Source organism: Stenella coeruleoalba (genome assembly GCF_951394435.1).
Source record: "Stenella coeruleoalba genome assembly, chromosome: 12".
Classification (NCBI taxonomy): Eukaryota; Metazoa; Chordata; class Mammalia; order Artiodactyla; family Delphinidae; genus Stenella; species Stenella coeruleoalba.
The window spans coordinates 60,597,862-60,614,630 of NC_137158.1; the positions used below are offsets into that span (position 1 = coordinate 60,597,862).

The 16,769-nt window shown below is 37.4% G+C and overlaps 1 protein-coding gene and 1 pseudogene across 2 annotated transcripts in view; both read left to right on the plus strand.

Moving 5' to 3' along the window:
- The window catches only part of LOC307195650 (ADP-ribosylhydrolase ARH3-like), a 103,222-nt pseudogene that overhangs the window by 33,295 nt on the left and 53,158 nt on the right, over positions 1–16,769 (plus strand). The gene's annotated exons all lie outside the window — the stretch shown is intronic.
- On the plus strand, positions 1,052–4,314 carry LOC307195652 (small ribosomal subunit protein eS12-like). Its single transcript, XM_079939953.1, has one exon. It carries the CDS (start codon positions 3,100–3,102, stop codon positions 3,454–3,456), a length of 357 nt encoding a protein of 118 aa, XP_079796079.1. The 5' UTR covers positions 1,052–3,099; the 3' UTR covers positions 3,457–4,314.

The following is a 16,769-nucleotide window of genomic DNA, read 5'->3' on the forward strand; positions in this document are numbered from 1 at the left end:
TTCTCATTCATCCTTTCTTCTCTAGTCTTTCAAAGCTCCCTGCTCTCCAGTTCTATCCAGGACTTCTCAATTTTCACACTAGTGTTCAACCTTAAGTCAATTTATCACCCATTCCAACATTAGTACTTTCAAGAGATATGTAAGGACATCTAATAAATGTGTTGGGCATGATATTTATCAGTTGTTGTACATTATCACTCTCATTATACATTTGCTTTAAATATACCTGAGATCACTTTTGTCTCTAGCCAAAAGAAGTTGTCATGTGTAATATGGGGTAAGAAATGTAACTCTTTACACCACAGAATCAAGGCCTGATAAATGCAAGATTATTATGAGGATGGTGGGGCAGTGTATTTCAAAGAGGGGTTTTCAGGAAGGTCTTAATGTAACATTCTGCACTAAAGAAATACCATTAAGCCCACTTCATCCAATTTGCCCTTCAAGGCCCATTTAGAGTACTTATGAACCTTCCTATCACAGCATAAAATTTAATACAGTTTAGAAGGTTTTCCACTTGCGGGATGGTCAACCTTTTTATAATCCTTTAATTACAATTCTGTGCTGTCATTTTGGTGCAGAAGTGATAACATTCGGATCCAACAATCATTTATTATTGAGGGCCTATTGAGTATAGGCGCTCTGATAGGCGCTTTCATAATAAATTGTTATTCTCTATTTCAACAAGTATATTATCTTGAGAACTTATTATGTGTCAAGTTTGTGTACTATATGGAAGATTTGATATTTTGTCTAAAATCTTGGGAGAATCCTGTTGAATGTAAAATATGAAGTTAAAGCCTCTAAGAAAGTTCTTTGTGTTTATTTTGCCAAAATAATTGTGTGAAAGTTTCTCATATTCCAGAATCTTAGATACAGAACAACAACAAAACAAAATGAGAAACTTTTATTCTAGGAATATTGTTAATATTTTTATTTGATTTTCTCAACAGAATAAAGCAAAGATCATGTATGAGAGGAAATATATACATTTTTCCTTTTTACATTTTTTCTTTTATTTTTGTCTTTTTTCTGCTTGAAAGTCACAATAATGTACAATGAATATAAATATACAACATATTTAATAATTTTGTATTTTATATGAATTTTAATGTCAAATTCAAACAATGGTTTGGATGAATCCAATATATATATGAATGACTCAATTTTGGTCACCAGGAAACTTGTGTAACTCACTTTTTGGTGGATTCCCTTATATTTGCCTTTCAAAAGTGCTGACTTGTCGGTGTTGGTTAAATTCTAAAAAGAGATCAGCATGGAACTCAGAATAGGCTCAGAACTCAGATAGAAAACCTTGTTCCTAGTTCTAATTTAGGCTGTAACATTAGCCGTATTCTTTTGCTTCTCCATATTTAGCATTGGTAAATTTCTATTGAATAACAATCTATAGGGATTCACTAAAAATAATTTTAATTTTAAGAAGTTTAAAATAATAATGATAATAAAAAACAACAACAGCAACATCAGTAATATTAGCTAATATTTATAAGGCTAATTGTTTTAAATATACCCTCTTTTTATCCTTAAAGCACTTTATGATTGTAGGTTATCAATATTATCTCCATTTTACAGCTGAAGAAACTGAGGTTTCAAGAGGTTAAGTATCTGCCATGTTCTTAATGCATATTTTATTGAGCCTCCTTTGGATTTTTTCTCTCCATTTTATTTGTCTTGTATGAATATTACAGTGATAACAGGTATACCTAAAAATCTAAAACCGGTTCTCAACACCATTGTTTGAAAGGTTTTGTGTAAATATATGTGTGTGTGTGTGTGTGTGTATTCATACAAATGCTTACCTAAATAGTGTATAAAATCTGATTTAACATATAAAAATACTAAAGAAATGCTAGATTTGAAATTTGAGACTAAAAATAATATTGTTCAATTGTTAGTAGCATCAAAGAAACATTTGAAAATAATATTATAGAAGGTTAAACAAATGGGAGAGGGGCTATAATCTCAGGCAGTTTTTGAGATTTAGTGAGAAACCAATAGGGTCCTTGGGACAACCTTTAGAAAATGCTTTTGCACAGGATGACCTCTTTTTTTTCCTTCGGGCTGTAACAAAGGGCATTTTGTTAATAGAGCAATTTATGTCAAATCCTTTTTTGAGCTCAGGAAGACCAGATTTTTGCTCCCAGGTTGTATTTCTCTCATCCTTCTAAGGCCAAGGTTTGAAAAAAATCTCTAAAAGCAAGATTCAATAAATACACGGGCTTGCTAGAAATATTTAGTCACTTGGTCTTGTGATTGCAGCAAATCATCCACTTGAGCAGAACCCAAAGGGCTTGTATTTCCCGTTATGGGAAATACAATCTGGGTAAGATGGACAAGGTTCTTGAAGGGGAGAAGTTTGTGGGTCACTTCAAAGTTACGCATGCTTACCTAGGGTTCTCTCCTTGAGGAAACTCTGTTAGCGTCAGCATCCGTATTTCTGTTTTTAGTTTAGAATGCTCATTTCTCCTCCCCACTCAGCCTTCCCTTCCTGTTTTTTTTGTTGTTGTTGTTTGTTTTTTTTGTTTTGTTTTTTTTTCTGATAGTTTTGCAGACTCAAAATGCCTCTCTCAGGACACAGTGCAGAGGTCTGGGATGTGATGCTGAACCACCAGCGGTGATTTAGAACAATCAAGACCCCCTGGATGTATTTTTATACTTTACCAGCAGTTTGATAACTAAGGACTATAAACTTTGAACGGTGATTCCAAGTCCCCATAGACTGTCAGGCTTACAATTCACCTTCCACACTATTTTATAGAGAATGACACTAGCTCCTGCCTTTTTAAAAAAAGTAACTTCTGGTTCATTAGAAAAATTGAAACATGATATGTTATAAATGTTGAAAAACTATGATGGTTGACAGTATTTTTATGTATAAATTCCTTTTTAGGATGGCCTTTCCTTATTTGTTACTTACAGTAGCAAATAATCAGCCCAAATAAGTTATTTGAATGTACATATCCATCACATAAAACCCATTAAAAAACTCATCATAGCTCTTTCCCTGCCGCCGCGGAGTCGTGCGGAGGCAGAGGCGCGGGTGCACTCAAGATTCAGCTCCACCTGTAACCCACCTCCATGGCCGAGGAAGGCATTGCTGCTGGGGGTGTAATGGACGTTAATACTGCTCTGGAAGAGGTGCTGAGGCCCGCTTTCATCCGCGATGGCCTAGCACATGCCCAGCTCTGTGTGCTTGCATCCAACTGTGATGAGCCTATGTATGTCGAGTTGGTGGAGGCCCTTTGTGCTGAGCACCAGATCAACCTGATTAAGGTTGATGACAAGAAACTAGGGGAATGGGTAGGCCTCTGTAAAACTGACAGAGAGGGAAAACCCCGTAAAGTGGTTGGTTGCAGTTGTGTGGTGGTTAAGGACAATGGCAAAGAGGCTCAGGCCAAGGATGTCACCGAGGAGTATGTCAAATGCAAGAAATGATCGAATAAACAAACTGGGCTCTTGTTCCTCAACAAACAAACACACATAAAAACTCGTCATATCCTTTTGGTATAGAGTGAGAATAGCTTTTCTCATGCAAAAAGAAAAATGGATTCTATTTTGATTTTTAAAATTTAACAAACATTCACTGAGAATTGGCTAAATGCCTTGTACTCTGCTAAGTGCTGGAGAGTAAAAAACAACAGCTCCTGTAGTCAAGAAGTTTCCAGGCTAGAATATTTCATTTCCACAAAAGTAGTGCTATGCGATTAAGATTACATTAAATATTATAACCAAAAAAAGACAGTGATTTTCAAGATACGTTCTTAGTGGAACTACTGTTTAAACTGCAGTGTATTAATAGGCAATACTGCAAGGAAGTGTTCTGCAGTCAAGTAAGTTTGGAGAATGCTGATTAGGCAAATTTAAATCGGATTCTTTTTGTGCCCCTCCTCCAGGAGGCGGGGTGGTGATCAGCCTCCCCAGTTTACCTGAGCTCAGAATTCTTAAACACCTCCAGGAGCAGGGTCTTGTGGAAAACAATTTTTAACAATGAAATATTCATTTTTAATAACTTTAAAACTTTTGTTAAAGGACACTTGCTGAACTAGAAAGTTCCAAGTGACAGTTCTCAGGGGACTGAAAGATCTGCTGCGTGACAGTTTGCTTTCATGGTTGGAGAGCGCCCTGAGCCTGTCAACTTTTTACCTGACATGCTACTCCTCAGAAGATCCCAGCTCCTGCCTTGCCTTGTTTCCTCAGCCATCCCATAGTCCTCCGATGATAAGAGATGGGAAAAATAGAAAGGGAGTAACCAGGAACGTCACAGAGCGGTGACAGGTGCACTGACACGAGGGCAAATTCCTTGGCTTGATTTGGAGAGCAGCTGGGTCAGGCATCACCCTATGAATCTCCTGGGGTAACTCAGCTCCATGACACTTTCATAAACCTGAGTATTTATTTTACCAAGTGAGATGTTTCTCTGAGGCTTTGTTTATATACAGGGATAGTGGAGGCAGCTGTGAGGGACGTGGCCAAGACATTCCAGGCACCAGCCCTGGCCCCTTGGATTTTCCTTGAACACAGACGCCTGTTTTAGGGGAGATTTCTAGTGGTGCTTTATAGCTTTCAAAGTGCTTTTACATAGTTCATTGCATTTGATCCTTTTATCAACCCCCTGAATTAACGTGGCAGGAATCCTTTCCACTTTAGAGATGAGCAATTTAGGTCTAGAGATGAAAGCACTTGCCTAGAGTTACATGCTAAGGAAATAACCAAATCAGCATTAGGACACAGGTGCACTGCTTCCCAAGAATCACCTTGAGATTTAGTAGGTCGACGATGTGGCCAGAGGTTCTGCCTTCCTAACAGTCTCCTAGGTGATTCTGATATGGCTGGTTCCTGCTCGACCATACTTTGAATAGCAAGGTTCTAACCTAATTGCCTTACATAAATAAAAATTAATTGAAAATGTATGGGCAATTTATTTCCAAAAAGCCATCTTACCAAGATGTCACTTGAGTAACTCTGACTCATGATGGCACTAGATGTGTCTCTGTGGTCACTTAGCTATGCTGCTCATTCTTTCAGCCATATCTGTCATTTCTTTGGCCAGGGATGCTCCTGCCCTATGCTTTGCATTGAACACTCTCTTTTCTATTTCATATTCTTTATTCACATCTGTGCATCTATCTCCCATGTTTAAATAGTTCGTCTCATCTTTCTACTAATTTGGATCCATCTAATTCATCAAAATTCAAAATATATCTTTACCAAGAATTTCCCCCAATTGAATTAAACCATCCAATCCATATCTCAGGGACTCAATTAATAAATCTCTACAAATATGATATGTATTAAATTTTTTTGGTAGCCTATAATATATTCTATGTAATACACACATTTGTATAGAGTAATATTTACTATAAGGAAATAATAGATTTTTAAAAATATCTTTATTGGAGTATAATTGCTTTACAATGTTGTGTTAGTTTCTGCTGTATAACAAAGTGAATCCGCTGTATGTATACATATATCCCCATATCACCTCCCTCTTGCACTCCCTCCTACCCTCCCTATCCCACCCCTCTAGAGGGGTCACAAAGCACCGAGCTGATCTCCCTGTGCTATGCGGCTGCTTCCCACTAGCTATCTCTTTTACATTTGGTAGTGTATATATGTCAATGCTACTCTCTCACTGCGTCCCAACTTACAATTCCCCCTCCTCGTGTCCTCAAGTCCATTCTCTACATCTGCTTCTTTATTCCTGTCCTACCCCTAGGTTCATCAGAACCATTTTTCTTTAGATTCCATATATATGTGTTAGCATACAGTATTTGTTTTTCTCTTTCTGACTTACTTCACTCTGTATGACAGACTCTATGTCCATCCACCTCACTACAAATAACTCAATTTCGTTTCTTTTTATGGCTGAGTAATTTTCCATTGTATATATGTGCCACATCTTCTTTATCCATTCATCTGTCGATGGACACTTAGGTTGATTCCATGTCCTGGCTATTGTAAATAGTGCTGCAATGAATATTGGGGTACATGTGTCTTTTTGAATTATGGTTTTCTCAGGGTATATGCCCAGTAGTGGGATTGCTGGGTCATATGATTGTTCTACTTTTAGTTTCTTTTTTTTTTTTTTTTTTTTTTTTTTACTTTTAGTTTCTTAAGGAACTTCCATACTGTTCTCCATAGTGGCTATATCAATTTACATTCCCATCAATAGTGCAAGAGGGTTCCCTTTTCTCCACACCCTCTCCAGCATTTATTGTTGGTAGATTTTTTGATGATGGCCATTCTGACCAGTGTGAGGTGACACTTCATTGTGGTTTTGATTTGCATTTCTCTAATGATTAGTGATGTTGAGCATCCTTTCATCTGTTTTTTGGCAATCTGCATGTCTTTGGAGAAATGTCTGTTTAGGTCTTCCGCCCGTTTTTGGATTGGGTTGTTTGTTTTTCTTGAGTTTTGTTTTGTTTTGTTTTGTTTTTCAGGAGGATAATGTAGTAATATATTTCATAAGGCAGAAAAAAACACATTCCTTGACCCAAAAATTCTATTATTTTTAAGGAAGTAATCAGTTATACAAATGACTTTTTTTCACACACACACACACTGTATTTTATTTTTACAAGAGATAAATAGACTGACACCAAGCATTGTAAATGGATGACCACAACAAAAGCAACAATGATTGCAATTACCAAACATGAAACACACTCATACTATGTCATAATATTGACATTCAGTCCAGTAATCCTCCACTGTAACAGCTCCTTTACTTTGCAGTGAAAATTGATTTGTATATTTTTTGCCTCTGAGTCCTTGTGGGAATTTTTTTTTATTCAAACAGAAAGTCACAAAAATTATAATCATCCTCATCAGTTCACTCAGTCCCATGTAATTAATTTTTTTTATCTTGATCTTTTGTTAGCACTTTTATTAATTTACCAGTTTTCCATTAGAGTTCTGAAAATGCTTATTCATTCAGTTCAGCAGTATAGTCAGTTACCAGAAACTTGTACTTGTCAGAGTCTTTTCCATGAATTCCTTGAAGATGAAACCCTTTTATGAACATTTTTGCAAAAGCATCAGAGTACACCCAGAACTGTCTGTAAATGACAAAAGACTTAAAAATGACCATGGTTAACGATTTGATGACAGTTCGTAATAATGCAATTGACAAGGAAATTTAATTATTTCTGAGATACACATTTTAGAGTAATAACTAGAATTATGACTTATAACATTATACCAGAACATATAAGATTTTTAGAAATTTCATGTAATGTCTGAAACGTTTATATTAACATATTTCCATACAAATAACCCAAAGAAAGTTTGTTATTAGTTGTTTTTTTGTTGTTGTTTGCTTGTTTATACTGCAGGTTCTTATTAGTCATCAATTTTATACACATCAGTGTATACATGTCAATCCCAATCGCCCAATTAAGCACACCACCATCCCCACCCCACCACGGTTTTACCCCATTGGTGACCATACGCTTGTTCTCTACATCTATGTCTCAACTTCTGCCCTGCAAACTGGTTCATCTGTACCATTTTTCTAGGTTCCACATACATGCATTAATATACGATATTTGTTTTTCTCTTTCTGACTTATTTCACTCTGTATAACAGTCTCTAGGTCCATCCACGTCTCAACAAATGACTCAATTTCGTTTCTTTTTATGGCTGAGCAATATTCCATTGTATATATGTACCGCAACTTCTTTTTTTTTTTTTTAACATCTTTATTGGGGTATAATTGCTTTACAATGGTGTGTTAGTTTCTGCTTTATAACAAAGTGAATCAGTTATACATATGTTCCCATATGTCTTCCCTCTTGCGTCTCCCTCCCTCCCACCCTCCCTATCCCACCCCTCCAGGCTGTCACAAAGCACCGAGCCAATATCCCTGTGCCATGCGGCTGCTTCCCACTAGCTATCTACCTTACTACGTTTGTTAGTGTGTATATGTCCATGACTCTCTCTCGCCCTGTCACAGCTCACCCTTCCGCCTCCCCATAACTTCAAGTCCGTTCTTTAGTAGGTCTGCGTCTTTATTCCTGCCTTACCCCTAGGTTCTTCATGACATTATTTTCCTTAAATTCCATATATATGTGTTAGCATACGGTATTTGTCTTTTTCTTTCTGACTTACTTCACTCTGTATGACAGACTCTAGGTCTATCCACCTCATTACAAATAGCTCAATTTCATTTCTTTTTATGGCTAAGTAATATTCCATTGTATATATGTGCCACATCTTCTTTATCCATTCATCTGATGATGGGCACTTAGGTTGTTTCCATCTCCGGGCTATTGTAAATAGAGCTGCAATGAACATTTTGGTACATGACTCTTTTTGAATTATGGTTTTCTCAGGGTATATGCCCAGTAGTGGGATTGCTGGGTCATATGGTAGTTCTATTTGTAGTTTTTTAAGGAACCTCCATACTGTTCTCCATAGTGGCTGTATCAATTTATATTCCCACCAACAGTGCAAGAACGTTCCCTTTTCTCCACACGCTCTCCAGCATTTGTTGTTTGTAGATTTTCTGATGATACCCATTCTAACAGGTGTGAGGTGATACCTCATTGTAGTTTTGATTTGCATTTCTCTAATAATTAGTGATGTTGAGCAGCTTTTCATGTGCTTCTTGGCCATCTCTATGTCTTCTTTGGAGAAATGTCTATTTAGGTCTTCTGCCCACTTTTGGATTGGGTTGTTTGTTTCTTTAATATTGAGCTGCATGGGCTGTTTATATATTTGGAGATTAATCCTTTGTCTATTGATTCATTTGCAAATATTTTCTCCCATTGTGAAGGTTGTCTTCTCGTCTTTTTTATGGTTTCCTTTGCTGTGCAAAAGCTTTTAAATTGCATTAGGTCCCATTTGTTTATTTTTGTTTTAATTTGTATTTCTCTAGGAGGTGCTTCAAAAAGGATCTTGCTGTGATTTATGTCATAGAGTGTTCTTCCTATGTTTTCCTCTAAGAGTTTTATAGTGTCTGGCTTTACATTTAGGTCTTTAATCCATTTTGAGTTTATTTTTTGTGTATGGTGTTAGGAAGTGTTCTAATTTCATTCTTTTAATATAGCTGTCCAGCTTTCCCAGCCTCACCTCTTGAAGAGGCTGTCTTTTCTCCATTGTATATTCTTGCCTCCTTTATCAAAGATAAGGTGACCATATGTACATGGGTTTATCTCTGGGCTTTCTATCCTGTTCCATTGATCTATATTTCTGTTTTTGTGCCTGTACCATACTGTCTTGATTACTGTAGTTTTGTAGTATAGTCTGAAGTCTGGGAACCTGATTCCTCCAGCTCCGTTTTTCTTTCTCAAGATTATGCTGGCTATTTGGGGTCTTTGGTGTTTCTAAATAAACTAAAATTTTTTGTTCTAGTTCTGTGAAAAATGCCATTGGTGGTTTGATAGGGATTAAATTGAATCTTTAGATTTCTTTGGGTAGTATATTCATTTTCACAGTATTGATTCTTCCAATCCAAAAACATGGTATATCTCTCCATCTGTTTGTATCATCTTTAATTTCTTTCATCACTGTCTTATACTTTTCTGCATACAGGTCTTTTGTCTCCTTAGGTAGGTTTATTCCTAGGTATTTTATTGTTTTTGTTTCAGTGGTAAATGGGAGTGTTTCCTTAATTTCTCTTTCATATTTTTCATCGTTAGTTTATAGGAATGTGAGCGATTTCTGTGCATTCATTTTCTATCCTGCAACTTTACCAAATTCATTTATTAGCTCTAGTAGTTTTCTGGTAGCATCTTTAGGATTCTCTATGTATGCTATCATGTCATCTGCCAACAGTGACAGTTTTACTTCTTTTCCCATTTGGATTCCTTTTATTTTTTTTTTCTTCTCTGATTGCTGTGGCTAAAACTTCCAAAACTATGTTGAATAATAGTGGTGAGAGTGAGCAACCTTGTCTTGTTCGTGATGTTAGAGAAAACGGTTTCAGTTTTTCACCATTGAAAACAATGTTGGCTCTGGGTTTGTCATATATGGCCTTTATTATGTTAAGGTAGGTTCCCTCTATGCCTACTTTCTGCAGGGTTTTTATCATAAATAGTGTTGAATTTTGTCAAAAGCTTTTTTTTGCATCGATTGAGATTATCATATGGTTTTTATCCTTAAATTTGTTAATATGGTGTGTCACATTGATTGATTTTCGTATATTGAAGAATCCTTGCATTCCTGGGATAAACCCCACTTGATCATGGTGCATGATCCTTTTAATATGCTGTTGGATTCTGTTTTCTAGCATTTTGTTGAGGATTTTTGCATCTATGTTCATCAGTGATATTGGCCTATAGTTTCTTTTATTTGTGACATCTTTGTCTGGTTTTGGTATCAGGGTGATGGTGGCTTCATAGATTGAGTTTGGGAGTGTTCCTCCCTCTGTAATATTTTGGAAGAGTTTGAGAAGGATAGGTGTTAGTTCTTTTGTAAATGTTTGATAGAATTCACATGTAAAGCCATCTGGTCCTGGACTTTTGTTTGTCGGAATATATATATATATATATATATATATATATATATATATATATATATATATATATATATATTGTCGGAATATTTTTAATCACAGTTTCAGGTTCAGTGCTTGTGATTGGTCTGTTCATATTTTCTATTTCTTCCTGGTTCAGTCTTGGAAGGTTGTACCTTTCTCAGAATTTGTCCATTTCTTCTAGGTTGTCCATTTTATTGGCATATAGTTGCTTGTAGTAATCTCTCATGATCCTTTGTATTTCTGCAGTGTCAGTTGTTAGTTCTCCTATTTCATTTCTAATTCTGTGGATTTGAATCTTCTCCCTTTTTTTCTTGATGAATCTGGATAGTGGTTTATCAATTTTGTTAGTCTTGTCAAAGAACCAGATTTAGTTTTATTGATCTTTGCAGTTGTTTCCTTCTTTTCTTTTTCATTTATTTCTGATCTGATCTTTATGATTTCTTTCCTTCTGCTAAATTTATTTTGTTGTTGTTCTTCTTCTTTCTCTAGTTGCTTGAGGTGTAAGGTTAGGTTGTTTATTTGCTATTTTTATTGTTCTTTGAGGTAGGATTGTATCGCTATAAACTTCCCTCTTAGAGCTGCTTTTGCTGCATCCCATATGTTTTGGGTTGTCATGTTTTCATTGTCATTTGTTTCTAGGTATTTTTTGATTTCCTCTTTGATTTTTTCAGTGATCTCTTGGTTATTTAGTAGCCTCCATGTGTTTCCATTTTTTACAGTTTTTTTTCCTGTAATTGATATCTAGTCTCATAGCATTGTGGTCAGAAAAGATGCTTGATATGATTTCAGTTTTCTTAAACTTACTGAGGCTTGTTTTGTGTCCCAAGATATGATTTATCTGGAGAAAGTTCCAAGAGCACTTGAGAAGAAAGTGTATTCTATTGTTTTTGGATGGAATGTCCTACAAATACTAACTAAGTCCATCTTGTTTAATGTGTCATTTAAAGCTTGTGTTCCCTTATTTATTTTCATTTTGGATGATCTGTCCATTGGTGAAAGTGGGGTGTTAAAGTCCCCTACTATTATTGTGTTACTATCGATTTCCCCTTTTGTGGCTGTTAGCATTTGCCTTATGTTTTGAGGTGTTCCTATGTTGGGTGCATAAATATTTACAATTGTTATATCCTCTGCTTGGATTGATCCCTTGATCACTATTTCTTTATCTCTTTAATAGTCTTTATTTTAAAGTCTATTTTGTCTGATATGAGAATTGCTACTCTAGCTTTCTTTTGATTTCCATTTGCATGGAATATCTTTTTCCATCCCCTCACTTCCAATCTGTATGTGTCCCTAGGTCTGAAGTGGGTCTCCTGTAGACAGCATATATATGGGTCTTGTTTTTGTATTTATTCAGCCAGTCTGTGTCTTTTGGTTGGAGCATTTAATCCATTCACATTTAAGGTAATTATCGATATGTATGTTCCTATTACAATTTTTTAAATTATTTTGGGTTTGTTTTTGTAGGTCCTTTTCATCTCTTGTGTTTCCCACTTAAAGAACGTCCTTTAGCATTTGTTGTAAAGCTGGTTTTGTGGTGCTGAATTCTCTTAGCTTTTGCTTGTCTGTAAAGCTTTTGATTTCTCTGTCAAATCTGAATGAGATCCTTGCTGGGTAGAGTAATCTTGGTTGTAGGATTTTCCCTTTCATCACATTAAATATGTCCTGCCACTCCCTTCTGGCTTGCAGAGTTTCTGCTGAAAGATCTGCTGGGGATTCCCTTGTATGTTATTTGCTGCTTTTCCCTTGCTGCTTTTAATAATTTTTCTTTGATTTGAATTTTTGATAGTTTGATTAATATGTGTCTTGTCATGTCTCTCCTTGGTTTTATCCTGTATGGGACCCTCTGTGCTTCCTGTATTTGACAGACTCTTTCCTTTCCCATATTAGGGAAGTTTTCAACTATAATCTCTTCAAATATATTCTCAGACACTTCCTTTTTCTCTTCTTCTTCTGTGACCCCCATTATTCAAATGTTGGTGCATTTAGTGTTGTCCCAGAGGTCTCTGAGACTGTCCTCAATTATTTTCATTCTTTTTTCTTTATTGTGCTCTGCGTCAGTTGTTTCCACTATTTTATCTTCCAGGTCACTTATCCTTTCTTCTGCTTCATCTGTCCTTTATTCTGCTATTGCTTCCTTCTAGAGAATTTTTAATTTCATTTATTGTGCTGTTCATCATTGTTTGTTTGCTGTTTAGTTCCTCTAGGTCCTTGTTAAATATTTCTTGTATTTTCTGCATTGTATTTCCAAGATTTTGGATCATCTTTACTCTGAATTATTTTTCAGGTAGACTGCCTATTTCCTCTTCATTTGTTTGGTCTGGTGGGTTTTTACCTTCCTCCTTCATCTGCATATTTCTCTGTCTTCTCATTTTGTTTAACTTACTGTGTTTGGGGTCTCCTTTTTGCAGGCTTCAAGTTCGTAGTTCCTGTTGTTTTTTGTGTCTGCTCTCAGTGGGTGAGGTTGGTTCAGTGGCTTGTGTAGGCTTCCTGTTGGACGGGACTGGTGCCTGTGTTCTGTTGGGTGGGGCTGGATCTTGTCTTTCTGGTGGGCAGGGCTGCATCCTGTGGTGTGTTTTGGGGTGTCTGTGAACTTAGTATGACTTTAGGCAGCCTCTCTGCTAATGGATGTGGTTGTGCTTCTGTCTTGCAAGCTGTTTGGCATGGGGCATCCAGTAGTGGAGCTTGCTGGCCATTGGGTGGAGCTCGATCTTAGATTTGAGACCGAGATCTCTGGTAGAGCTCTTGCCGATTGATATTACGTGGGGCTGGGAGGTCTCTGGTGGTCCAATGTACTGAACTTGGCTCTCCCTCCTCAGAGGCTCAGGCCTGACACCTGGCCGGAGCACCAAGACCCTGCCAGCAACACAGCTTGGAAGAAAAGGAAGAAAAAAAAACTGAAACAGATAGAACCTGAAACCAAATGGTAAAAGCATAACTAAACAGACAAAACCACACAAAGAAACATATGCACACACACTCATAAAAAGAAAACAAACAAACAAACAGCAACAACAAAAAATGAACCGTCAGAACCCTAGAAAAAATGGTAAAAACAAACCTAAACAGACGAAATCACACAAAGAAACACATATACACACTCAGAAAAAAAGAAAAAAGAAAAAGAAAGAAAGAAAGAAAGAAAGAAGAGAGCAACCAAACCAATAAACAAAGCCACCAATGATAACAAACACTAAAAACTAAACTGAGTTAAACATAAAAACCGGAAACAAATCAGACGCAGAAAGCAAATCCCAAGTCTCCAGTTGCTCCCAAAGTCCATTTCCTCAGCTTAGGGAACATTTGTTGTCTATTCAGGTATTCCACAGATGCGGGGTTCATCAAGTTGACTGTGTGGATTTAATCCACTGCTCCTAAGGCTGCGTGGAGAAGTTTATCTTTCTCTTCTTTATTCGCACAGATCCTGGAGTTCATCTTTGGTTTTGGTCCCACCTCTGCTTGTAGGCCGCCCTCAGGCGTCTGTTCCCTGCCCAGACAGGAGGGGGTTAAAGCAGCTGCTGATTAGGTTTCTCTTGCTCACTCAGGACTGGGAGAGGGAGGGGTACGGTAGTCATAACTGGAGTGTGGGCCAAGCTTTTGGCAGCTGAGGCTGGCGTGACACTGCAACAGCCTGAGGTGCTCCATGTGTTCTCCTGGGGAAGTTATCCCTGGATCACGGGACCCTGGCAGTGGTGGGCTGCACTGGCTTCCAGGGGGGTGTGGATAGTGACCTGTGCTTGCACACAGGATTCTTAGTGGCAGCGGCGGCAGTGTTAGCGTTTCATGCCTGTCTCTGGGGTCCGAGCTGATAGCCGTGGCTCGCGCCTCTCTCTGGAGCTCGCTTAGGCAGTGCTCTGCCTTCTGTGGGTGCACAGAGCAGGAATCCCCTCTCCTCGGGCACCCAGAATCAATGGTCTCTTCCCTCTTCAGCAGGTCCAGACTTTTTCCCAGACTCCCTCCCAGCTAGCTGTGGCACACTAACCCCCTTCAGGCTGTGTTCACACAGCCAACCCCAGTCCTCTCCCTGGGATCTGACCTCCAAAGCTCGAGCCTCAGCTCCCAGCCCTGCCTGCCCCGGCGGGTGAGCAGACAAGTCTCTCGGGCTGGTGAGTGCTGGTCGGTACCAATTCTCTGTGCGGGAATCTCTCTGCTTTGCCCTCTGCACCCCTGTTGCTGTGCTCTCCTCCATGGCTCTGAAGCTTCCCCCCGCCCCACCACCCACCCTCTGTCTCCACCACTAAAGGGCCTTCCTAGTGTGTGGAAACTTTTCCTCCTTCACAGCTCCCTCCCAGAGGTGCAGGTCCTGTCCCTATTCTATTGTCTCTGTTTTTTCTTTTTTTCTTTTTTTGCCCTACCCAGGTGCGTGGGGATTTTCTTGCCTTTTGGGAAGTCTGAGGTCTTCTGCCAGCGTTCAGTAGGTGTTCTGTAGGAGTTGTTCCACATGTAGATGTATTTTGATGTATTTGTGGGGAGGAAGGTGATCTCCACGTCTTACTCCTCTGCCATCTTGAAGGTCTCTTGGAAAGAATAGATTTTTAACTGTAGTTCTCTTGTGGCTACATTTTTTTCTAGGTAGGTGAAGTGTCTTGGAATTGTATCTTGATTTAGTAGATGTGTAAGGGGTACCATGGTACAGATAACAGTGTGAGGTAATGGTTTCTATCTGGCTTCTGGAATCACACAGGCTTGATTTGAATCCCAGAACTTCTATCTATGTGATCTGGGAAGTTTATCTAACTTCTTCTATACAACGAGAGTAAATGATAGTACTTATCTCTTAACATTAGATGTTTAATAAATGTTAGAACAACATTTTCTGTTTTACAGAGAATAATTGATGTATGCATGTTATTGTCAAAATATAATATGTTGAATTTCACTTTAATATCAATTTCATAAAATTGTACATGAGGATAAGGTGCTGAGTGAATAGATAAATGATTAATTGACAATTATATACCTTTGAGAGCTACAGTGTATGATCCTGGAGTCTTTGCTTTCTAAAGCTGTAAGATTTATTTTCTAATTAAAATAATTTAAGATTATTATGTATATTTAAAAATCCCCAAATAGAATTCTTGAGTTTTAAAAATAAATGTTTATTATTTTTTTTAAATTTGGAAGGTTCTTGTTAAAAAATTCAAAACAAAAATAATCTGTGACCTTTGTAATTATCAAGTTTGTTTTCAGTAAGGTATGAAATATCAAAAGAGGTAACTCATTGTCATAGTAAATTATAATTCTGAAACTTTCAAAATAATTCTGAAACTTTTTTAGGGGTCAGAAATCTAGAGAGAGTTTGAATGTACACCATATAGTAGAGAAGGGGGGACAGGTTCTAGGGGGAAACCATGTCCTTTTTAACCAACAACATGTCTCTTAACATTCATGCATACATTACTACTTCATGCAACCATAGTGTAAACATGACAATATTTATTATTGAATACATTTCAAAAAATAGTGATGAAAAGTTGAGCAAGATTACTTATTCTTGATAAATTAAATTTATATTGTGTGAGAAAATTGGCAGTCTTCTTAACAAATAAACTTCTAAATTTCAGTAAGAGCAGTGTAGGAATAATTATAAAAATCATGTAATATATTGAGAGATTATAATCATAAAAGCATGGATGTGGATGAACTTTCCACTCTTCTAAGACCATCTTCTTCACTATATTGCCCTCTTTATTTTGCAAAAAAAACTTCATCAATTCTTTGCTTTCTAATGAGTCATTCCTATCAACAGACAAACATGTTATTTCTTCAGTCTTAACCTGTTATGAAGAAAATCTTCCTCAGCCCCACTTTCTCTTTCAGGTTTTGCCCATTTTCTCTGCTTATAGAATAATTTCTCAAGAGTTGACTTGTTGCCTTTGATTCCTCTTTCCCCATGCCTCTTGAATCCACACTAATCAGCCTTTCACTCTTATCCTTTTACTCCACCAAAACAGCTCTGTTAAGGTCCCCAATGACCTCTACATTGTTGAATCCAATAGTAAATTCTCAGTCTTTATGTCATTCAGCCTCTCAGTAGCATTTGATGCACATGATCACTCCTGTGAAAAATGCTTTCTCCATGCCCCACACTGAACTCTTGATCTTTAAAACATGCTCCTCCCATAGTAAATGGCAACTCCATCTTTCCCATTACTTGGACCAAAATTCTTGGTGTTATCCTTGACTTCTTTCTTTCTCTTAAACCCCAAATCTGATCTGTTGTCCAATCCTATTGGCTCTATGATCAAAGTATATCCAGAAATCTGGGCAC